The following is a 25,213-nucleotide window of genomic DNA, read 5'->3' as shown; positions in this document are numbered from 1 at the left end:
CATATCCAAACCATTTTAAATTAAAATGAGTTTAACATCATTTAGTTACGATTTTATAGAAGACAAAGCTGAGTAAACCACTTACCGTAGTTAGCTGTTGTGTAATGGTACGTCTTTTTCTTTCAGTTTCAGTTTCTTCAATCTGACACGGCAGATTTCGACAAGAGGTAGGCGCTTGGGTAGCCCTTACGCGCACTCATTAAATCCTTGATTATGCTCCAGCACAGCACTCAATACATCATCTTTTACTGAATATATATATATATAAACGCAGCAAAAAAAGAAACGTCCTCTCGCTGTCAACTGCGTTTATTTTCAGCAAACCTAACATGTGTAAATATGTGTATGAATATAACAAGATTCAACAACGGAGACAGTGTGACGAACAGAAATGGAATAATGTGTCCCTGAACAAGGGGGGGGGGGTCAAATTAAAAGTAACAGTCAGTATCTGGTGTGGCCATCAGCTGCATTTAGTACTGCAGTGCATCTCCTCGTGGACTGTACCAGATTTGCCAGTTCTTGCTGTGAGATGTTACCCCACTCTTCCACCAAGGCACCTGCAAGTTCCAGGACATTTCTGGGGGGAATGGCCCTGGCCCTCACATCCAACAGGTCCCAGACATGCTCAATGGGATTGAGATCCAGGCTCTTCGCTGGCCATGGCAGAACATTGACATTCCTGTCTTGCAGGAAATCATGCACAGAACGAGCAGTATGGCTGGTGGCATTGTCATGCTGGAGGGTCATGTCAGGATGAGCCTGCAGGAAGGGTACCACATGAGGGAGGAGGATGTCGTCCCTGTTACGCACAGCGTTGAGATCGCCTGCAATGACGACAAGCTCAGTCCGATGATGCAGTGACACACTGCCCCAGACCATGACGGACCCTCCACATCGATCCAATGCCAGAGTACAGGCCTCAGTGTAACACTCGTTCGAAGATAAACACGAATCTGACCATCACACAACACCGTGACTCGTCAGTGTAGAGCACTTTTTACCAGTCCTCTCTGGTCCAGCGATGGTGGGTTTGCGCCCATAGGCGACGTTGTTGCCGGTGATGTCTGGTGAGGACCTGCCTTACAACAGAACTACAAGCCCTCAGTCCAGCCTCTCAGTATGAGCACTGATGGAGATTGTGCGTTCCTGGTTTAACTCGGGCAGTTGACATCCTGTACCTGTCCCGCAGGTGTGATGTTCGGATGTACCGATCCTGTGCAGGTGTTGTTGCACGTTCTGTCACTGCGAGGACGATACGCTCTCAGTCCTGTCTCCCTGTAGCGCTGTCTTAGGCATCTCACAATACGGACATTGCAATTTATTGCCCTGGCCACATCTGCAGTCCTCATGCCTCCTTGCAGCATGCCTAAACCAAATTCACAGATGAGCAGGGACCACAGGCATCTTTCTTTGTGTTTCAGTCAGTAGAAAGGCCTCTTTAGTGTCCTAAGTTCTCATGACTGACCTTACATTTACATTACATTTAAGTCATTAATGTCCTAACGACCATTCCACAGGTACATGCTCATTGTTTATGATTCATTGAACAAGCATGGTAAAGTGTTTAAACCCTTTACAATGATCTGTGAAGTTATTTGGATTTTTACAAATTATCCCTTGAAAGACAGGGTCCTGAATATAAAATGACCTTGAATAGATTTCTCAGGTGTGCTAGTGGCTGGAAAACATGCACCCAGTAGCTTGGTGACCACTGTGCCATACTGATACCATTAGACCAATATGATAGTGTGGAAATGGATTTGAGCAAAATGTAAAAGGACAAGCTTGTACTTTCCAGCGTTTCCACTTGTCAACGCCATGTTCACACAAGTCTGGTTGGGCCAATAAGTTAATTCATGACATTATCATTAACAAGCAGCTTTTGTAAACACCTTTCTACTGCTTTTTATGAGGCAATCAGCAGCTGTATTGCTTAATCTCCAACACTTGTCAATAAAACCAAAAATGAAAACACCAGTCAAGATATTTTTATACATTTATTTGTGAAACCAATGAACACCTAGAATCTAAGCTTCTGGAAGAACCATTTGTTCTTCCCTGTCTTGTATCTATGGATAGAAAAAAAAAACACATTTTAGAAAAGGTTTACAATGGAGACGAAAAAGCCTGCCATTTTATTATCCTATAGTAGTTAAGCTACTTGTATCATGTGTCAGATAGTATCAGGACAAAGAACCTGTGCATTTCTCACAAGTCCTGGTTCCTGGTGTGGGAAAAGACTCACCTCTCCTCAAACTTAATCTTGGCCTCCCGTCTGGCTTTGCGTTTCAGGGCAGGGTCTCTGAAGACATCCTTGTTGACGACAGTTTTGTCCAGGGGAATGTCCACGGAGTATCTGAGCACAAGGAAAAACACAGCAAGAGACTTAGTAAGACACCTACGTCAAATTCCTATAAAAAAGGACAAACGCAAGTGGATAACACTTCTCCATCAACTACTCTGAACATTCCAAGAATCAAGAATGAAAATCGAACCATCTATCAAAATTACTAATGCATGCAGAGATTAAATGTGTTGAGAAGCCAGACTTCACTAGCGTGCTGACCCAAACCATACTTTGGGTCAGCTCAGTACAACATGGCTTAGGAGTGTGAAATGGTAGTTCACCACATCAAACAGAAAAGGGTCCAGTCTGTACACCATCTATACATTCCTTGACGTTGCATCCTACTTAATAGAACCCTGTCAGTTTGGCCACTGCTAGAATTCCATAAAAATGTAGACATGGATGCAATACTGCTAGTCACCTACAGTTTAGTCTCACATGTCAGTAGGTAGCCACCTAAACAAACCATTACTCCCATGTCCACCTGGCACTGACCTGGTTGGCATGAGGTGATTGTAGTTGTACACCTTTACAAAGGCCTTGATCTTGGACCTCTTGGCAACCTTCTTCTTGCCCATGGTTGTGGTCACTTTGCGGGGGTAGCGGTCAATGCCCGAGACAAGTGCGTGGCTATAAGGGCGGTCTGAGGTGCCATCATCAATGTTCTGTAGGAAGAGAATCCATATATAGTTAGCTGTTCAGTTACCAGTGTTTATGGACCACATTTCAAGAGGATTATCCAAGCAAACAGTAACTAATCAAACTGGGAGTGAAATATGCACATTTAGCAATAGCTCAGGAGCAAACTTACCTTGACTATAACAGCTTTACGACCAGCGTAGCGCCCAGCAAGGACCATCACCACCTTCCCAGGTTTCATGAACTTGCCCATCTCTGGGTGACAGAGGAGTTATAAAAGAAAAGCACTATTACTAACACAAGACGCCATGGAATGATCAATGTGGGACAATATTCACTGCTTCTAGATATCAGTAGTATCTTTGTTATCTAGGGAGTACCGGTATGCTATTACCTAAAACTAGCTACGTCAGCTTGGACGTCAGATGACCAATGACTGAACGCGATTGCAGGAGCAACGACGTAAATTAGCAAAGTCATGTAATGAAAAACAGTATTTTAAGAAAAGTTAAATTACATGTCTTAACCAACGTTCTTTTGCGGTTTTTCAGCCGAGTAAATTTTGACTCGTTCTATTGCCCAGCTCAGCTAGACAGCCATCGCTATTTATTTACCTAGCTAGCTTATTAACGTTACCATTCAGGTGAGATGTTGTATACATTCATACATTTAAATGGGCAACCGAACGCCATTAACCGAGCACATTGTGGTTATCTGATTATATAAATTACATAACCGAAGTGGTTGGTTTTGAATCGACATGAACCCTCATCAAGCAAGCTGCCATGTTGAAACGCTAGCTATATGGATAGCGGACACTATATAAAAGTACATATTTTTCCAATATAAATGTCAAATTTAGGGAAATTATCCCTAAACCCGGATCTTAAACGTATACTTTAGGGTAAAAAACAATCAAAAAGTATGTAAACGTCAGGATTTATCAAGATGGTTGAAGATTATTGCGTTGAGAAATTCACTCACTGGTGCTATTCTGTGGCCACCGCTAGCAGGAAAGGAAGTTGAGAAGATTTTCGTGACCTTTCACATCAAATCAATGATGCGTCATTTCCGCCGAGCGGAACACCTCTTTGCTCGGAACTGGTAAAGGTGGCATGAAAACCTTTACAGATCTCAATTTTAGGAAGATGGTTGTAAAAGCTACATTTGCCACATTCAGAATAATGTCCCTGTAATTGAGGATGATTTCCCCTCAGTTTGCGGTTCACCTGTGTCAACTGAAGAACCTGGCCCGGATGGCCTGTCAGTTGAATTCTATAGACAGTTTTGGAACTTACTACACGACACGATTTTCAATATGTTTCAAGATTGCATTAAAAATGGGGAAATGGTCAACACTATGAAACAGGGTCTTATTTCATTGATTCCGAAGCCCGATAAAGACCCTTCTCTCATTGACAATTGGAGACCAATTATTTTTTTAAATGTTGATTATAAATGGATTGCTCTGGTTTATGCCAAAAGATTAAAGAAAGGAATAGATGAAGGGCCGTCACATAAACTCTAATATTCGTTTAGTCTTGGACCTTATAGATTATTCAGATGCAATTGACTCAGTTGTCTTATTTTTGGACTTATGTGAAGCCTTTGACACAATTGAACATGAATTTCTCTTTAGGTCTCTTAAACTTTTTGGATTTGGTGAAAATTTGATTAAAGTAATTTGCATGTTTTACAAAGATATAAGTAGTTATGTACTACTAAATCTTAATACTTCCTAAATATTTAGTATCAACAGAAGTGTATGACAGCAATGCCCAATTTCGCAATTTTTATTAATTTTGGTTGTGGAACTTCTATCTCTAGATATTCTGAATAATGCCAATTTGTATGGATTAACCATTTTTTAACAAAGAAATCAACATTTCCCAAATGGCTGATAATACTACACTTTTCTTAAGAGGGCATGCTGTCCGGTCCTCTGGCAGTCTCTATGGGGGTGCCACAGGGTTCAATTCTCGGGCCGACTCTTTTCTCTGTATATATCAATGATGTTGCTCTTGCTGCGGGCGATTCCCTGATCCACCTCTACGCAGACGACACCATTCTATATACTTTCGGCCCGTCATTGGACACTGTGCTATCTAACCTCCAAACGAGCTTCAATGCCATACAACACTCCTTCCGTGGCCTCCAACTGCTCTTAAACGCTAGTAAAACCAAATGCATGCTTTTCAACCGATCGCTGCCTGCACCCGCATGCCCGACTAGCATCACCACCCTGGATGGTTCCGACCTTGAATATGTGGACATCTATAAGTACCTAGGTGTCTGGCTCGACTGCAAACGCTCCTTCCAGACTCATATCAAACATCTCCAATCGAAAATCAAATCAAGAGTCGGCTTTCTATTCCGCAACAAAGCCTCCTTCACTCACGCCGCCAAGCTTACCCTAGTAAAACTGACTATCCTACCAATCCTCGACTTCGGCGATGTCATTTACAAAATGGCTTCCAACACTCTACTCAGCAAACTGGATGCAGTCTATCACAGTGCCATCCGTTTTGTCACTAAAGCACCTTATACCACCCACCACTGCGACTTGTATGCTCTAGTCGGCTGGCCCTCGCTACATATTCGTCGCCAGACCCACTGGCTCCAGGTCATCTACAAGTCCATGCTAGGTAAAGCTCCGCCTTATCTCAGTTCACTGGTCACGATGGCAACACCCATCCGTAGCACGCGCTCCAGCAGGTGTATCTCTCTGATCATCCCTAAAGCCAACACCTCATTTGGCCGCCTTTCGTTCCAGTACTCTGCTGCCTGTGACTGGAACGAATTGCAAAAATCGCTGAAGTTGGAGACTTTTATCTCCCTCACCAACTTCAAACATCAGCTATCTAAGCAGCTAACCGATCGCTGCTGCTGTACATAGTCTATTGGTAAATAGCCCACCCATTTTCACCTACCTCATTCCCATACTGTTTTTATACTGTTTTTATTTATTTACTTTTCTGCTCTTTTGCACCCCAATATCTCTACCTGTACATGACCATCTGATCATTTATCACTCCAGTGCTAATCTGCAAAATTGTAATTATTCGCCTACCTCATGCCTTTTGCACACATTGTATATAGACTCCCCCTTTTTTCTACTGTGTTATTGACTTGTTAATTGTTTACTCCATGTGTAACTCTGTGTTGTCTGTTCACACTGCTATGCTTTATCTTGGCCAGGTCGCAGTTGCAAATGAGAACTTGTTCTCAACTAGCCTACCTGGTTAAATAAAGGTGAAATATATATATTTTTTTAAAGAGACAAAGACCAGGTCACCCTTAATGCTATAACTGCATTTTCTATTGAATCAGGATTAATGCTGAATGTTTCTAAATGTGAAATCTTATGTTTATTTGACTCTGATGATAAAGAAATAGAAAATATTCCTGTAAAGGACTGTGTTAAATATTGAGGAATACATCTGTCAAAAAACCATTTAGTCAGACAACATTTGAATTTCTCTACTAAAATTAAGAGAACTAAAAATATATTTAATAATTGGTTACAAAGAGATCTTTCTATACTTGGGAGTGTACTTCTGTCCAAGGCAGAGGGACTGTCTCGTTTTGTGTAGCCCTCTTTATTGTTATGTGTAAATTCAGCTACTTGTAAAGAGATCAATAAGACCTTTCTTGACTTCATCTGGAAAAATAAGTTTCACAAACGGAAAAAGATCTGTCCTTTCTAACAAAAGAGCTGAAGGCGGTCCAGAAGTGTTGGATTTTGTTGACATAAATAACACTTTCAAAATAAACTGGTTGAAAAAATGTTTGATCCATACTGATTCAATATGGTATTTCATTCCAAATAATGTGTTTAATAAATTGGGAGGTCTTACATTTTTACTGAAATGTAATTATATTACTGAAAGATTACCTGCTAAATTGGCTAGGTTTCACCAACAAGCTTTAATGACCTGGAAAATATGTTTCCTGCACAATTTTTCCCCACATAAAGCTCTCTTGTTGAATATTTCAGACATAACTGTAAGGAATAAGTCATTGTTCTACCCCAGCTGGCATGAGAGGAATATTGACTTTGTTCTTCATGTTTTCGACCACATGGGTAATATTCTCACATATGAACAACTTATAACATTGAAAGAGTTTCCAATACCTTTCAGAGAGTTTATTTCTGTGATCAAAGTCGTTCCCAGTGGTCTAACTACACTTATGAAAAGTCATCTTAATTTTGGGAATGATCACAAAGTTTATCCAGAAGTCAGATTGGAAGGCGTGGGCTTACTTAATAAATCTTGTTGTAATAAATATATAAGACGAATTCTTCATTCACAAAACCAACTTACACCGAGAGGAACATTTTTCTGACACTGTCTGGAAAAATGCATAGTTAAGGCCTTACAAATACTGTATACCAAACAAAGTTAAGGAAGTGCACTTCAACATTTTTACAGAAGATATATCCATGTAATTCTATGATATCCAAATGTGTGGCTATTGATGATATCTGCGTTTTCTTTGAAAAAGAAGGTGAGAATCTCTCACTTGTTCTTTGAATGTAAATTTGTGTCAGAATTTTGGGAAAACCTTGCAAAATACTTATTTACCATTATGAACACAACCCATGTTTTTGACATGAAAGATATATGTTACTATTGCAATGATAACAAGACCACTGAAATGATTGTTCATTTTTTAAATTCTTGTTGCCAAATTCTTCATACACAAACAAAAATTTCAAAATTCTATACCAAAATTACACATTTTTTCTGATTGAATTTAATTATCTTATTAAAACATTAACCCTAGTGAATAACATCTTCCTGAACCATTATACGATTTTTTGAGGGTGAATACAATTGCAATAAAATTGTTTATTTTTTGTATTATTTGATTGATATTTTTTGTATGTTCGAGTATTTTCTTGTTAATACCTACCTGTGTTTTGTTTTGTTTGACATGTTTGATGTAGCAATGTAAGCTGATTTTTGTATTAGGTTTAATAAAAATAATAATAAGAAATGCTCAGAACTGGTCCAGTTCCTTTATTTTGGATCATATATACATTTTTTAAGTCAGTTAAAGGACAAATTCTTATTTACAATGACGGCCTATCCTAACCCTGACGACCCTGGGCCAATTGTGGGACTCCCAATCACAGCCAATTGTGATATAGCCCAGGATTGAACCAGGGTCTGCAGTGATGCCTTTAGCACAGAGATGCAGTGCCTTAGACCACTGCGCCACTCAGGAGCCATTTATGTCAAGCTTATAAAAGGCAACCTAGAGTCAGCCCTATATTGAGCTTCTCTGTGACATGTGGCAATCAAGGTGTCCTATTCAGTTGATGGCACAGTTGCCAGTGTTCTCTGATGCTGCTATGCAAAGTGAAGGCCTGCAACCTGACTAAAGACAAAAGTGTCAGGCATCATTATTACCCCTGTATTTTCTATGACTTATTAATGTGCACTGACAACAATTGTGTTGAAAGCAATGAATGGATACAAATTGTGCATGGGCTGAAATAGGTTTTTGAAATGGTTTATTTGCTCACATTCATAGTTATTGAACAAAAACAATAAACAGCTGTATAACTTTTTCTCAATCTGACCAGTAGGGTATACACAGAAAAGCAAAAACAAAATCAGAGACAGTAACTAAGTCTCATTTTTCATACAGAAATGTACATTGCTTAGTAGTAGTATTGTGATGTGTGCGTCTATGTTTGCGTTAACAGTAGTTTTGACATGAGCACAGTGCATTTGAAAAGTGAAAAGTAACAATGCAGGCTAAATGAAGGGGGTATTGATATTCACACTAACACATCAGTATCCCTTTCGATGTAGGACAACCTGTCCTCCCATACACTACATGTAGACGCACACCAGTAAAGCACAGACCAGATCCAAGCATAGTCTGGTAGTGGTCCGGCTGAGGCATTTGCAATTTACTATACAACAAAATAGAAATAGATCTCAGTACAATACCATAAGAGAATAGAACAGAAAGTCTGGGAGCAGCACTTAACCAGTAACAAAGTAGGTAACACCTTAATATGAGGGTTGGAAAAACCATACCAAGGATGATAACAGTTTTCACTCATGTGGAAATGAACCGTATCTATGGTTTGTACAGACAGCTTTTCAGGATACACCCCATGTGATTCACATGTAATAGGAAGATTTCACTTCAAGAGGTTTTCATTCACCATTCAAAAAACGAATAGAAACAGAGAAAACAATCACATCCCACAATCATCTTAAATATTGGACGATTAAATATATAATTACATATAAGCTAAATAGCTCAATCGTATATATTTTTGTAATCACTTCCATACGGACCAGTAAAGCAGCAGTTAATACAGGGTCTCTACGTTATCCACCTTCTTTAAGACACGTTAGGCAGGTTCTGCTTATTTCTCAACGGAGAGACACTACATGCTGCATGAGTGATCATTTTGATTTTCAGAACACTCGTGACATCTTTAGAATTTTGACCTCTCTTGTACATTCATTGGTGAGAGCATAAACTGTTGCCACGTTCATTTGACCTGAGTGCATTGAATAGTGCGCGTCTTCTGTGAACGCAACAGTGGAGCTTTGAGTAACCACAGACAGAGAGCAATGCTCTGTGAATGTGAACTGTAGTAACCCATATTATTCTCTTCCGTAGAGAACACAAAATGTACAGTTTAGTGACAGTGCAGGATACTGGTCTGTTTTTACCCATACTACAGAGTATGGGGAGGGAATGACTATACATTTGGTCACATTGATGATCACCCATTCTATAGGTAATCATTATACAGTAGTGAATTACTATAAAAGGCCAACCTCACGATATTATCTGCATAGGTCTGAGCTACTGTATCTCATCTCCATAGGGACAAGTCAAACAACATCACATAAAGGAAGGGTTTCCTAAGGGGAGGCAACAAGCTCCATATAATGCAATGTAACAAGTCATTAAGATCTTGATATGCTCCCTTTGTGTGGTTATGGGGGGCATGGATAAATTAAATGTTAGAGTTACAGATTTGCTATATAAAAATCAGATTTGCTATATAATGCATCTCAACATTGCACACTTGATTTTTGTTGAACAGCTTTGCACGTAATTCATGCCATGTTTTTAGACAGGATGCTAACAAAAATGTTTTGACCCAACGACCCAAGATACATTTAAAGTTAAACGGATAAAGCAACATTAGCACAATTCTTTTATGCCAATTATAATTTCAGCACTTGAGGAAGACCCAAACCATGCCTTCCAGTCCTCAAGGGCCAGTTGATTGTATTATTTTTTAGCCTTAAATCAGGCCTGGTAACCATGTGAGCTGAAAGCATGGTTTTGGGTGTCTCTCGACAGTCCCTTCTCAGAAGGCATCCTTGATGTTCTTGAGCTGCCTCACAGCCAGGTCCACCGGCAGGTTAAACTTGAGGTGGCTGATACGTCCCAGGATGCGCAGGGCTCCCTCGAAGCCTGTCTGGGCCATATAGCTCCAGTGCTGGTAGTGCGGGTGCACCAAGGCCCCTGACTTGCACAGCAGGTTAAGCCATGACACTAGCCTCTGCTCATTCAGAGCCATGCATACCAGAGCCTTGAACTCCGAGTCTGCTCCTCGCTTGTAGCGATCGTGCTCCAGCAACACAGAGTGAATGGCCCAGAGCAGAGACTGCTTGGGTGTGACAGTGACCGGATTGCCCGCAACAGGTAGGCTGAAGGACTGCGAGAGCTGGCGGGCTGGCGACTCCACGAAGGCCTTGCCATTTTTGGAGTGGTAGTACTTGACAAAGAGCTCCCAGGGGTGGATGGTCGATGGGCCAGGTCTGTAGGGCAGCAGGCAGGAGATGGGGGCCAGCACCAGGCTCATGCCCTGGGAGGGGGAGTAGAGACCGTGGGCTAGCAGGTCTCTCAGAGCCATGGCCAGCTCCTTCCTCACTAAGGCAGTGAGCTCATCACGGGGCCCCAGGGCCAAGCTGCTGTTGTAGCTGACCACGTGATCTACTGAGGGCTGTCTGCACGAGGCCTGCACTCGAACCCGGTCTACAGCCCCCTCCAGACGCTGCAGCAGAGGGCCGTAGTCCTGGCCCACTTCCCCCTGCGACCACATACTCTGGGGAACGTGGCCAGCCGCACAGCCAAACTGGCTCACTGCAAAGATCTGCAGCACAGCCAGGGCCCGCTGGATTAGCTGCAAGCCCGTCTGCCTCATCTTCTGGGCCTGCTCTGGGTCCACTATGGGCAGGAGAAGAGAATCGTTAGAACAGATGTATTGTGAGTGATGTTGTAGAGCCTATGATAATAATGCTGGGTGATAACTGACTTTTCTTCCTCCCTCCAGGGGCTCTGGTGTTGGGCCCTGCTGTCCTCGGCTGCTGGCTGGGTTCACCATCAGACAGAAGAGGGTTCCCTACCTCATCTGTTGGGTAAAGGGAAAATACAGTAGTAAGTCAGAATATTGGTGGAATATTTCGGTAACAAGTGTATTACTGAGCTTCCAAGACACCTAACCACAGCCAACATGGCATCCCAGGCCCACTGCCACCTACCCTGGATGAAGTTGATGAACATCTCTAGGTCCCTGATCTGGGTCTTGAGCTGGTCCACCAGCTGCTCCTTGACCCTGGCTGGGTTGACAATTTGAGCGATGGCAGCGTCCACTCTCTGTCTTAGCTCCTCAGGCGTCAGGTTCCCTATGTCCTCGTTGAAGTTCACATCCAGCTTCTTGATCAACTCGTCAATGATTACCTGGCAGTGGAAGAGTGGAACAGTCATGAGTATTACCAGGACATTACACATGGGGAGGAAACAACATTGTATCGAACAGACTTTTAGGAGACTTCTGGTACATGAACGGAGCCCTACCTTCTGTCTCTCCATGACCACAGACTGGGGCAGGGAGTCGTAGCTGCCCTCCTGGTAGGCATAGCGCTCCAGGTCATCCAACTGGGTCTTCAGCTGGACGATGAGCTCCTTCTGCTTCTCCCTCTGGACCTCCAGACGCTCCCTCTTCTCCCTCTCACTCTGTGTGGAGAAGAGAGAACACAGAATACACTGTCAGTGGAGGACTGGGGTGTACAGAGGGGACAGGGAGTGATGGGGAGGATCTATACACAGCCCTTATTCATTGTGCATGTTTACTTAAGACAGACTAAACAGATGCTGGAGAGGAACAGAGAGCTGTAGCCATACTCACCAGGTCCTCCTACAAGTAAAGCATGTAGACACAGAGGAAATCAGAAAAATAAAACCTTTAATCAAAGACAGTATTACATAAGCAGGCCTTATGACGAAGGTAAATGGAGAGTTGCATGGAGTAAACTATGGGGTTTGGTTTAGTTGTGCATACAGAAGCTATGATTACAGAGGTCAGGTCTGATCTCTGTAATAATAGTGATAATGATCTTCTGGAAGCATGTTAACTGAGCCTGTCAGTCACTTATTGTGTTGATGAGATACCACCATTTCCTATCTTCCTCTGGAGATAACAGATCTCAGGGAACAGAACAGAGAGTACAGCCTTGATGTTTTGATGCAAACCAAAGCCTTAATCAAAAGCCAGGTAGCCACAGGATAATTTCATTTCCTGTGAGAGGTTTGACAAGACGGTGGCTGCTACTGCCTGTGTGTGCGTGTGTGTACGATCGCATGTTGAGTGTTGCATCCCAGGGTGTGTCTGAGTCTATATGTGTCCAGTGGTCATCCTCACAGCTATCCTACTGACACTGAATGATGACCAGCCTACGGGCAGCAACTAATGTGACCACCACACTCACTCCCATCCCCTCACCAGGTATTACTGGTGGAACACTGTACTGACGTCGGTCTGTGGTCTGTTTTGTGGGGGACTAACATAACCTATTTTTCTACACATAATGGATAGCCTATAGCTTGCATAATCACACAACCTCAAGCAATTGAGTGTTTGTGTTGACATCATTTTTTCACTTACTGAAGAGAAACCATTGTTTACATTCTTGGATCTACCAAGCTTGACCAGCCGTGGGCTAGATGGACTACTTACCGCGTTTTCAAGCTGTTGAGAGTCCTGTGGCCTGCATCCCACCACGTGAGGACAGCCTTTGAAGGCAAACTCCTCGAGTTCTACCAGCATCCTCTCCTTCTCATCAGTCGGAGCGTGAACTATCTGCTTCAAGCGGAACTGCACTTGTGCAAAATGAGATGTCAAAGCGAGGAGCGAGGAATTCAGCAGGCCCTGTTCGTCCTCCAATTTCCTCAATCTTGCGGCCATCTCCGTCTCACCAGACGCAGCTGAGCCTTTCCTCCTCGGCTCGACCGCGTTTCCCTTCCCGCTCTCATCCTCCGGACTGGCTACAGCGCCGACGGGCGCCCATCGCTCGCCAGCCCCAGCAAAGGCAGCTTCGCTGTCCGAGGTTGACAGTTCCTCTGTCGACATGTTTGAAAGGTAATAAAGACAACGTTGTCCTCCAATATTAAAGTTATTGTCAACTGGAAACGACGCTTTGTTTTATCGTTTATGTACACCGTTTTTTACCACCGATGAAGCAGGTGCATCGCCATCTTGAAATATTCATACGTCAAAGGGAGAGGCGGGCTTCCAAACGTCATAAACAGTGCCACGTCATCGTAAAAGCACTGATTTGGTGTGCATATGAACTGCCTGCAAGAAACAGCAATATGCCATTTTAACCTATCCGTAGCATAACGTCCCAGTGGGGCACACTGACGAGAATAGTAGGAGTATGGTTTGTTGGTGTTTAATCCGGTGGTTTCGTAGAGTACCAATCCTGAAGAAACCATTTGATTTATTCAAACTGGTGGAGAGAGTACTGGGTAAAGTGAAGGTTGTGAGGATCACGAGAGGTGGGCTCATCAGACCGAACCTGCAGGCTAGCCTAGTGGTTAGAGCGTTGGACTAGTAACCGGAAGGTTGCAAGTTCGAATCCCCGAGCTGACATGGTACAAATCTGTCGTTCTGTCCCTGAACAGGCAGTTAACCCACTGTTCCTAGGCCGTCATTGGAAACAAGAATATGTTCTTAACTGACTTGCCTAGTTAAATAAAGGAAAAAAAATCTGAAATTTTCTAAATTGCTAGCCCATACTGCATTGATTTATTTATCTTGCTCCTTTGCACCCGGGTATCTCTACTTGCACATTTAACTTCTGCACATCAATCACTCCCGTGTTTAATTGCAATATTGTAATTACTTCGCCACTATGGCCTATTTATTGCCTTACCTCCCTTATCTCACCTCAATTGCACACACTGTATATATACTTGTTCTACTGTATTATTGGCTGTATGTTTGTTTATTCCATGTGTAACTCTGTTGTTGTATGTGTCGAACTGCTTTGCTTTATTCTTGACCAGGTCGCATTTGTAAATGAGAACTTGTTCTCAGCTAGCCTACCTGGTTAAATAAAGGTGAAATAAAATAAAATAAAGTTTAAAGTGTCTTGTGTGTCTCTTCGGAACAGGGCACCCCTCAAGGGGGGTACATCAGGCCGCCGCAGGAGTCTCGTGGGAAGTTGATTTTGAAGAGATTAAAAATATTCCTGGAGTAATTGAAGCACGTTGGATGAATGGTGTGATGAATGGTGAAAAAATAAAGTCTATTTGTTCTTTTGATGTGGAGTCTCCCTACTCAAATGCAGTTAGGGCATATTAACTACAGAGTCCGAGCATTTCTCCCAAGACAAATGCAGTGTGATCATTGTGAAGGTTTTGGTCATGTAGCAAGTGTTTGCAGAAGGGAGAAGCCGAGATGTCCAAGTGGAAGGGACCATAATGTTTATAAAAGTGATGAATATGTGACATGTTGCAATTGCGGTGGGAACAATGAAGCCAAGTCTTCCGAATGCCCCACAAGGGTGTAAGAGAATGAGGTGGCTTAGTCAGGGTTGGCACAGAGTATTTCATATGCAGCAGCTATGAAAAGGTTTGAATGGTGCTCCAGAAGAATCCAAGGTAGGATTTCTAGGCTGCCGGAGTTGCCTTTCACCAGCAGGATCCTGACATTTTAAAGGTTAAGAAGGTGGACTTTGTGGCATTTATAGCTATGGTAATTATTGGCACTGCCATGGTGGGGAGAAGGTTCAGGAAGATGGAAATCATAGTGATTGCGGCGGAGCGGTTCCTGAGGCAGAAAGATTTCACACCAAAGGAGATAAGGAATATTGCCCCAAGCCGTACCACCGTCTCAGGTCCTAGAACCTAAGGGAGATATGGGTATCTAAAATACGAAGTTGGATTTTGTTTTGTCTATATACTATTTTTTATTAGGGTGGATTAAGTTAGTATCATTATTACGTATGGATGTATTCATATTTTATTGGGTTTCCAATCGTCAAGTTGGTGGCGCCAATACACCTTTTGGAGTGTAGTCCGCCATAAAACCCACAGAAAACGTATCAGACATTGAATGTGGTTTTTCTCCAACTCAGTACTCACCTTTATCACCTCTTGAGTTTTTACCTTTTTACTTGCAAGGCCTACTATAGTTACATCCTGGGCACAGATTTGAGTGAACACTGTTCACAACCCAACACATGCATAGTGTACAATTGATTTGGCAATTACTTTTATTTTTAAATCACATTTTACAGCAAATTAATTCCCTTTGGTAGCAACAGCCAGAATCATTACGGACCATTTAAAATGGCATAATTTCTAAAACACAAGGAAGTGGGATAATCGATCTCTTACTTAAAATGTGGTAGCAACAAGACGGAGGGCATATGGGGCGGCAGGTAGCTTAGTGGTTAGAGCGTTGGAGGGTATGTGGGGTGGCAGGTAGCTTAGTGGTTAGAGCGTTGGAGGGTATGTGGGGTGGCAGGTAGCTTAGTGGTTAGAGCGTTGGAGGGTATGTGGGGTGGCAGGTAGCTTAGTGGTTAGAGCGTTGGAGGGTATGTGGGGTGGCAGGTAGCCTAGTGGAGGGTATGTGGGGTGGCTAGTGGCTAGAGCGTTGGAGGGTATGTGAGGTGGCAGGTAGCCTAGTGTTAGAGCGTTGGAGGGTATGTGGGTGGCAGGTAGCTTAGTGGTTAGAGCGTTGGAGGGTATGTGGGGTGGCAGGTAGCTTAGTGGTTAGAGCGTTGGAGGGTATGTGGGGTGGCAGGTAGCCTAGTGGTTAGAGCGTTGGAGGGTGGGGTGGCATGTGGGCTAGAGCGTGGAGGATATGTGGGGTGGCAGGTAGCCTAGTGGTTAGAGCGTTGGAGGGTATGTGGGGTGGCAGGTAGCTTAGTGGTTAGAGCGTTGGAGGGTATGTGGGGTGGCAGGTAGCTTAGTGGCTAGAGCGTTGGAGGGTATGTGGGGTGGCAGGTAGCCTAGTGTCTAGAGCGTTGGAGGGTATGTGGGGTGGCAGGTAGCTTAGTGGCTAGAGCGTTGGAGGGTATGTGGGGTGGCAGGTAGCTTAGTGGTTAGAGCGTTGGAGGGTATGTGGGGTGGCAGGTAGCTTAGTGGCTAGAGCGTTGGAGGTTATGTGAGGTGGCAGGTAGCCTAGTGTCTAGAGCGTTGGAGGGTATGTGAGGTGGCAGGTAGCCTAGTGGCTAGAGTGTTGGATGGTATGTGGGATGGCAGGTAGCTTAGTGGTTAGAGCGTTGGAGGGTATGTGGGGTGGCAGGTAGCTTAGTGGCTAGAGCGTTGGAGGATATGTGGGGTGGCAGGTAGCCTAGTGGCTAGAGCGTTGGAGGGTATGTGGGGTGGCAGGTAGCCTAGTGGCTAGAGCATTGGAGGGTATGTGGGGTGGCAGGTAGCTTAGTGGCTAAAGCATTGAACTAGTAACCGAAAGGTTGCAAGACCGAATCCCTGAGTTGACAAAATCTCTTGTTCTGCCCCATCTCTCGTTCTGCCCCCGGACAAGGCAGTAAAACCCACTGTTCCTAGGCCGTCATTGAAAATGAGAATTTGTTTTTAACTGACTTTCCTAGTTATATATGTATTTTTAACCTTTATTTATTTATTTATATATATATATATATATATATAGAGATATATATATATTTATTTCAAGTCTTCCCAAGTAGACAGTATCAGTTCAGCCACAGGGTGGCATATTTATTTTATTTAACCTTTATTTAACTAGACAAATCAGTTAAGAACAAATTCTTATTTACAATGACGGCCTACATATGGCAGACTAATGTAAAAGGCATTTCAAAAGTATACTTGAAACTATGAGGCACAATGCACTTCACATGATCAACTAAAAAACACAACACTTTTCCTGTTTAAAAGGTAACAAACATTGTAAAACAGTACTAAGTTCTTGTCATGTATATGCTCCTCTGTGTCAATCTTGATAGTATCTTACAACTAGTTTTATCACATTCCAATCCTTCCCTGAGTCACAACCCTAAAAGATTGTTCAACATTGGTATCTAATTTTTGGAGTAGCCCTGTGGACAGCAAATCCTTGATAGTTTCTGTTCATGAGCAAGCATGGGTATCTCTTGAAATAAATGTAGTAACATTCCAAGCACCTACCAATGGCGCAAAATGTTACTTATTTTCACTTCCCTTTCCTATATATACACACACACACCATTTTTCCTCTGTAAAAAACACAATTTGATATACTGTAACAGTGATATTAAGCTCCTGCGTCCCTTCATTAGTGCAATGCGTCTGGTGGTGGAGTGTGGGCCTAGCAACGGTTGGAGTGATGGGTCGAGCCCAATGTTGTCACACACGCAGGGCTCTCTTCTTGTTGGAGAAGAACACCTGCCAGTGGTCCCATTTGAAGCCAGTGGACTGGGTGCAGGACCCTCCCTCACCACAGGTGTAGCCTGTAGTGCAGCAGTGCTTCATGTCACTGCAGCACACCGCCTAGGAGGACAGGTGGAGGAGGGCAGGGATAAGGTGGAAGGGAGAGTAAAAAAAGAGATCGAGGAAGCAATGAGAGAAACAATATAGGAATTTGACTATTCAATAGAAGGAGAGTAGATGCCTTAGTCTTGAACTCCACTAACATTAGTATGTCATTTTCATTTCTAGAAGCGTTTGTGGTGTCTGTGGTGAGAGGGCGGAGGTGTATCATACATTTGGAACGGGACAGCAGGCCCATGTAGTGGCGGAGACCTTGCAGCATGTCTCCTCATTATTGCAGACAAACGGCCCCCCACAGTGGATTTCCTTCTCCTGTGGGGTCGGGGGCTCAGGCGCAGACACCCGAGTTAGGGGTACCATCTGGAACTGAAGAAACATTAGCTTCTGGCAAGTCCCTGAACCCATGTTACAGCTGTAGCCCTGTGGACAGCAGTGCTCCTCATCTGCACAGCACACAGCCTATACAGGGAGACAAGACAGAGAAATTATTTATATTTAAATTTAACTAGGCAAGTCAGTAAAGAACAAATTCTTATATACAATGACAGCCTACCCTGGCCAAACCTGGACAAATGCTGGGCCAATTGTGCGCTGCCCTATGGGACTCCCAATCACAGCCAGATGTGGTACAGACATGAAAGGTTCCCCATGTGAGATAGCAGAGCAAAACTGTTTCTAGGGTTCTCTATACGCATGTGCATACCAACACACACCCTCGCTCAAACAAACCTTGCGCAGGGGGCAGCAGCCCCACTGTCCTGTGGAAAGTTGGCAGCAGCTAGAGCCTTCAGGGCATCTGTTCTGGGTGTCACACTTCACAGAGAGGGGGGCAGTGAGGGCACTGTCATCTGGCTCAGCTGCCAGCTTGTTGTACCATGGGATCACCACGCCACCCTTAGAGCAGGAAGTCTTGCTCATATCACATATGTAGTCTTTGGGACAGCAGTGCTCTCCATCAGCACAGCACACTGCCTGGGGAAGAGGGAACAGCGAGTAGTGAGGGAAAGGGCTTTCATTCCCTAAAATCCTTCCTTAATGGGAACACCATTAATAGTGCTGAGTGATTAACCAATATTTTGGTTATCAAGCAACTAATTGACCGATGTCAGTTCAATTATTTTAATTCTTTAATTTCTTTATTCTTTATTTATTTCTTTATTTTTATGAGCTCAATGCGCACGTTGCAGTTTCTTTAGAGATAAATCAGATCCAGCCTCAACTGTGAGATGTTGTAGGGAGTTGTTTCCAACAAGCCAATATTCTACATAGTTTAGCGCATAAAACATTGTAATTAACTACAATGACTATAATCCATTGCGCATCGACTTGTCCGGTCTGTGTTTCTTTCATGCCTGCTACAGAAGGGATATAGAGAGGCTTGAGAAGCAGACCAGGCTGGGGTTTGAGAAGTCAATGGGACAAGTAAAAAAAGTGTCCTTACATTTTTTTTCCTCAAATCTAAAGGTACAACCTAGATTTGATCCAACGTCTTAAATAGTTGAACAAGTTATTACTCCAACCTCATGAAAGTGACAATCTTACATGTTTTAATTTTAATAAAAAATACTATATTGAAGAAGTGCCTTTGATTTGGTGGCATGAACATGCGCAGTTCGGCACGTGATGCCCGTTAGACCCAATGGCGTTTCTGCGCATGAGCATCGCCTACAAGCGTGATTAGATATTTCTATTGGAGATGCAGTTTCTGCCTATCTTCATACTGTACTGTCTTTGGAGCAGCTGTTGCTTCGCGAGGTATCTCTACCTGGAAATACATGATCTAAGTGATTGATAGTTGGTATTCAGCAGTCATAAAAGTATGCCTTATTTATGTTGAAGAACTACAAAATAGTTATTTTGTCAGACAGCATAGGCAGCAGCTCTATAGAGATTAAATGATTAATTGGAATGAAATAACAAAGTTATAAATTAAAACAAATGTAATACACACAAAACCAAATATTTTATTAAAGTAAAGCAATGTGAAAAGCAGTAATGGCCAGTCACTTCCATCATGGGACTTTTATTGTTTTATTCTGTGCTGTTACAGCATTCAACCCAAATAAACAAAACCGAAATCCGTTATTATTCTTTTCATAACTGAACTGAAACCGAACAGACCTCAAAAGCACCAATTGCTCAGCACTAACCATTACTGTAACACTCACCTGTGGCAGTGGGCAGCAGCCCCATTTCTGGGTGGACTTCATAAAGCAGCAGGTGGCGGCCTTTGGGCAGCTGGTGTGGGCGTCACACTGTGTCCTGTGCAACTCCTCGTCTTCGTCACTGTCATCATCCTCTGTAGGCAGCTCCATGTCGTCCATCTGCACCCCCTGGTGGTCTACGGGTGGCTCCTCATGATCAGGTGCCTGGGTTGTGAGGGTGGGCACCTTCACCACCATCGGCTCTGGCCCTGAGGGACCATCACAGGTGAGGGTAGCCAGGTCACAGGTGCTGCCATAGGGGCAACAGTGCTCATGGTCCTCACAGCAAACAGCCTTAAGGAAGGGAAAGGAAGGGAAAGGACACACAACAAGCCTTTATAGAAATGATGTAGAAGTATTGAGCACAGTTGTGACTCCCTATATTACCCAGTTCTACTTTTCAATACTATAAAAACAACAATTGGTTCAAGCTCCAAAACTACTTAACAAGGCAGAAGAAAGGTTAAGATCAGAAGTAGCAGCAAGCTGACAGGAGTAAAGAATGAGGATGTGATAATGGGATGTCGTAAAGACCAAAACTAAGTGCCTCTTTGTTAGTCATACAGAATCTCTCACCGCATCGCAGTCAAGTTAAGAAGCCATTCCTTAATTTGCCTATCCACAGCAGTAATAGCCGCATCTCTCTGTCCCTACCTCAGGCAAGGGGCAGCAGGCCCAGCCTCCTGACGCTGTCTTGAATGGGCCCCTACAGTATGAGACATAGTATACCTGTGGCAGAGGACAGCATGCCCATCCTCCTTCCTGTGTTTTACAACATGTGGTTCCATCCAAACAGGCCGTTGACTCATCACAGGGAACGTCTGGAGAGACAGCAGGGTGTTAGCGATCAACACAACTGGACGAGCTAACAAAATATTTAATAAAGCAGCAGGTGGTGTGGGCGTCATATGGTGTCCTGGGCCCCTCCTCATCTTCATCACCTTTGTCATCCTCTGTAGGCAGCTCCATGTCATCCACCTGCACCCCTTGCTGGTCTGTGGCTGCCTCTTCATGATCAGATGCCAGAGTTGTGAGAGCTGGCACCTTCCCCACCATGGGCTCCGACCCTGAGGGACCATCACAGGTGAGGCCAGCCAGGTCACAGGTGGTGCCATGGGGACAGCAGTGCTCATGGTCCTCACAGCAAACAGCCTGGAGGGAGGAAGGGATAGACACAGAACAAACATTTTCTGCCATTTAAGACTCACAAGCCTTTATAGGAATTATGTAGAGGTATTGCTGGTAGCAGAAGAGATTATGCAAGTTAGAGAAAAGTTGTGACTCCCTATATTACCCAGTTTCCCAGTTCTACTTTTCAATGCTATTAAAACAACAATTGGTTCAAGCTCCAAAACCCCTTAACAAGGCAGAAGAAAGGTTAAGATCACAAGCAGCAGCAAGCTGACAGGAGTAAAGAATGAGGAAGTGATGTTGGGATGTCGTAAAGACCAAGTGCCTCTTTGTTAGTCATACAGAATCTCTCACCGCATCGCAGAGCAGTCAAGTTAAGAGGCCATTCATGAATTTGCCTATCCACAGCAGTAGTAGCCATATCTCTCTGTCCCTACCTCAGGCAAGGGGCAGCAGGCCCAGCCTCCTGACGCTGTCTTGCAGCAGGTGGTGTTGTCGGGACACACGTGGGTGGGGTCACAGGTAACATCTCCTGGCAATTTACCCTCCCGAGGCACAGCAGGAACCTTCTTCAGCCAGGGCTCATAGGGGGAGCCTGAGGGGTCATCACACGTCTGGGCAGTCTGGTTGCACTTCTTACCATGTGGGCAGCAGTGGACGAAGTCACTGCAGCAAACTGCCTGGAAGAGAGAAGAACCCAAACAAAAAGGGGAAGCAAAAGACATGCAATCAGGTTGATCTATCTTGAAGAAATGGATTAGCTAAGAGAGTGAATGGGCCCCTACAGTATGAGACATAGTATACCTGTGGCAGAGGACAGCATGCCCATCCTCCTTCCTGTGTTTTACAACATGTGGTTCCATCCAAACAGGCCGTTGACTCATCACAGGGAACGTCTGGAGAGACAGCAGGGTGTTAGCGATCAACACAACTGGACGAGCTAACAAAATAATCCACAACACTATTGTATTGTTCTAAGAAGAAGTGTAATGTCATACCTCCTGTCCTAATGAAGGGTGGAGAAGTACCCTCCCAAAGAGAAGCAGGACTCCTATTGGCTGAGGTGGTAGTGACTGGAATAGGTGTCGTCACTTGGGCAACTTCTGAAAGCACGTACAGCAAAATTATCATATACACATTAACATCCAGACAGTGATTGGTACAAAAATAGATCAGGAAAATATGCCTTTTTTTGTGTGTGGGGGGGGGGTGAAACCTGCCATTCTGGTTTTCCCACTCTGCCCTCTTGCGGGCAGGGAACTTAGCCCACATGGGCATTTCCTTGTTGGTAGTGGATATACACTTGGATTGCTTGATGTCACAGGTGCTGCCCTCAGGACAACAGTGAATCTTATCCTCACAGCACACAGCCTGGTCAGTGCACACAGACACACAGAGAATCACCTCATGAGATGACCATATATAAACAAAGGGTTAGCACATAAGGCCATGCAAATCCTTGATTAGACATCTCTCCATGGAGTGATTACAGACACTGGAGAGTGTACATGTCACACATTCAAAGGACCAATATGATTCCTGACTCGCAAATCCATTATAATATAACCCCCTAGCCCCCTCCATATAGCCCCCCTGTACCTTGGACATGGGGCAGCACCCCCAACTCTCATCTGGAGTCTCACAGCATGTGGTTCCCACTGGGCACTCAGATTCTCTGTCACTGCACATCACTGCAACAACAGGCTCTACCGGGGTGGAAGAAGGCAGAGGGGTTAGTGATGATGTTGCAACAGAAGCATAAGATGGCAACATGTGACTCCACAAGAGTCTAACCTGTCTGTTTGATGCAGGAGCTGCAGTCTGTGCTGCACTGGTGGCCTTCAGGACAGCAATGTTTCCCATCCGAGCAAGGCACTGCCTGTATGTACATTAGATCAATTTACTATTCACTCAGGCCTGCATCCTAACTTGATATTTGTGCACATAACTCTAGTTTTTCCATTGACACCAATGCATGTTTATGTGAACGGTATAACAGTATGAATCTGGCGCAAAAGGCTAGATTGCAGCAGTGGTTAGGTTATTACATGAGCAATAGGACAGCAACCATAGCCTGTAGTGGCCTTCAGACAGGAGAACTCTTCGGGGCAGTGGGACTTGTCAGGGCAGATGTTATCATCCTCATTCCCGGCATATGCACTGATCATTCTGAAAGACTAGAGGGGTAGAAAAAAATACATTTGACTTTTTCAATGACAAAAAACATGACTGATCATAGTATTTTTAATTTCCTTACGTTCATCTAGGTTAATTACGTTGTTGGGGGAAAATGGTTTTGTTAGAGTCTAATGCTATGTAAATGCTTGAGTTGAATAGTACTGTATGTACTTTTCACTGTTAATTTTCAGTACCCTCTTCACACACCTCACAAAGGGTTTTGTTTTTGGCTCCTTATCTCTAGGCCACTAAAGCCGTAACCAGGCTGAATTCTAGTTCTGTCTATTTAGATCTCTAAAGATCATATCACTCCCCAATCGTAGGCTGTGAGAACTGGTTAGAACCGATTCTTGTTTGTATAAAGCTTTAAGAGAGGGGTAAGCCGTTCTTTGTGTCGTGATCGTCCCTGCAGTTGCTTGAATAAACTCTTATTGCTGATAAATGAGTTCTGCCTGATTCCTCCAACGAGTTTTCCTCAACAATGTGAATGATTGAAAACAGGGACACATATTGCCATGAAAATCAACTGGTGTCATTGTTACAGTGCATTTCAACGTTGTTAATGGTCATCTAAACTTTCTTCCTGGATTCACTGGCATTCTTACTTTAGGATATATGGACTGTTTAGCAGAGACTCTCTCCACCCATGGTAGGGAGACAGTTCCATTCACACACATGGACTCATTCACAACGCATAGTGTTCCCTCATGGCAGCAGTGGATATGATCCTCACAGCACTCAGCCTGAGATAAATGGTAAGAGAGTAGTTTGATTAACAAAGTGTGTTAGAATCTCACATCTTACAGACCAAACAGATACTACGAGAGAATGCTAGCACAAGGGTGCAATTAAAAAGATATCTATTTCAGGGTAAGAGACAATGACACCATAGTCTACCTATTTGGTTTGTACACTTCTAATAGATATAATTCAGTGTACAAGGGTCGGGGAACTCGGGTTCAGGCTGCAAATAAAGCTAAGGGCTAAGCTCTGCAGGCACCACCCCATACATACCTGATACATTGGGCAACATTCATAGCCATCTGAGGGGACCTTGCAGCAGGTGTTGCCCTCCTCACACACCTCTCCGCCTGGGCAGTCATCAGCAGAGACCTTCTGTATGGCCAACAGGGCCATACAGAACACCAGATACCTCTGCATCTGGAGAGAAAGAGAGAGACAGAAATAACTTTAACACAAACTATATATTATATGCATTTATTGTACAATCAATAACTGACAAATGTTAGAAAGCTCTTTTGTACAGAAATGCATAAATTCTCAACAATGAAGTCATCAGAACTAAATCTAGACAGCACTCTCACTTTCCTCTTAACTGGGTAGTGCTGTAGCCTACTAAAGTATATCAAAATTCCCCAAGCTATTTCCATAGGTTCACTTCCTCTTTTATGTTCCATCTGGTGAGCTTCAGAAAGTTAACAGTTCCACATTCTTACCATGACAAAGCCCTCCTCATATGCAACCACATTTAAATAATGAATCTATGATGCAGAAAAGGGGATATGATTATACTGTTACTAAGTGCTGAGCTTCACATGGGAGATCATTAAAGCAGTCTACCATTGCTTCAGTGTTGTTTAGGCTACTAGACACAAAAATGATGCAGAATACAGTATTTCTACTTTCAGTTTACCTGTTTTTATGAAAGGAAAATTCCCCTTAATTTGAGCCAAGTACCTCCCATAAGAGATACTTTCCTTCATTGTGGTATCAAGAGCAATAGGGAACACAGGTGTATTAACCACAGACAATATTCACCTGACAATCAGTACTGTTCACTTACTGTATTTTGTGACAAGGTGGTTTCAAAAGGAGAATGAAATGGGCTTTAACAGTTCCAGAAGAACTGTGGACCTTGACATATCATCATGCTTATTTTTCTATTGGCACACACTCA

At 43.5% G+C, this 25,213-nt stretch overlaps 3 protein-coding genes across 4 annotated transcripts; all 3 read right to left on the bottom strand.

The window, feature by feature from the left end:
- Positions 1-1,987: 1,987 nt before the first annotated feature.
- Positions 1,988-4,056, bottom strand: LOC124015624 (60S ribosomal protein L27-like). The gene is made up of 5 exons (XM_046330983.1): positions 3,974-4,056; positions 3,162-3,244; positions 2,846-3,015; positions 2,249-2,359; positions 1,988-2,072 (listed from the first exon to the last, which is right to left on the bottom strand). Exons 2-5 carry the CDS (start codon positions 3,240-3,242, stop codon positions 2,024-2,026), a joined length of 411 nt encoding a protein of 136 aa, XP_046186939.1. The 5' UTR covers positions 3,243-3,244; positions 3,974-4,056; the 3' UTR covers positions 1,988-2,023.
- A 4,437-nt stretch (positions 4,057-8,493) lies between these two features.
- On the bottom strand, positions 8,494-13,555 carry LOC124015570 (RUN domain-containing protein 1-like). 2 transcript variants are annotated; one of them, XM_046330883.1, is made up of 6 exons: positions 12,999-13,555; positions 12,171-12,179; positions 11,840-11,998; positions 11,524-11,722; positions 11,298-11,393; positions 8,494-11,209 (listed from the first exon to the last, which is right to left on the bottom strand). In XM_046330883.1, the coding sequence occupies exons 1-6, from the start codon at positions 13,389-13,391 to the stop codon at positions 10,347-10,349; spliced, it is 1,719 nt and encodes a 572-aa protein (XP_046186839.1). In that variant the 5' UTR covers positions 13,392-13,555; the 3' UTR covers positions 8,494-10,346. The 2 variants fall into 2 exon arrangements, with proteins under 2 accessions (XP_046186839.1, XP_046186840.1); XM_046330884.1 differs by lacking the exon at positions 12,171-12,179 and having other exon boundaries at positions 12,999-13,554.
- Positions 13,556-16,986: 3,431 nt separating this feature from the next.
- On the bottom strand, positions 16,987-24,471 carry LOC124016043 (progranulin-like). The gene is made up of 15 exons (XM_046331564.1): positions 24,310-24,471; positions 23,901-24,038; positions 23,166-23,294; positions 22,912-22,996; positions 22,717-22,823; positions 22,338-22,488; positions 22,116-22,220; positions 21,922-22,013; positions 21,555-21,797; positions 20,928-21,138; positions 20,716-20,807; positions 19,951-20,280; positions 18,512-18,754; positions 17,996-18,241; positions 16,987-17,782 (listed from the first exon to the last, which is right to left on the bottom strand). The coding sequence occupies exons 1-15, from the start codon at positions 24,454-24,456 to the stop codon at positions 17,639-17,641; spliced, it is 2,463 nt and encodes an 820-aa protein (XP_046187520.1). The 5' UTR covers positions 24,457-24,471; the 3' UTR covers positions 16,987-17,638.
- Positions 24,472-25,213: the final 742 nt, after the last annotated feature.

Source organism: Oncorhynchus gorbuscha, linkage group LG26, assembly GCF_021184085.1.
Source record: "Oncorhynchus gorbuscha isolate QuinsamMale2020 ecotype Even-year linkage group LG26, OgorEven_v1.0, whole genome shotgun sequence".
NCBI lineage: Eukaryota > Metazoa > Chordata > Actinopteri > Salmoniformes > Salmonidae > Oncorhynchus > Oncorhynchus gorbuscha.
The sequence above is the reverse complement of the archived record's forward strand: the minus strand, read 5'-3'. Positions and strand labels throughout refer to the sequence as shown.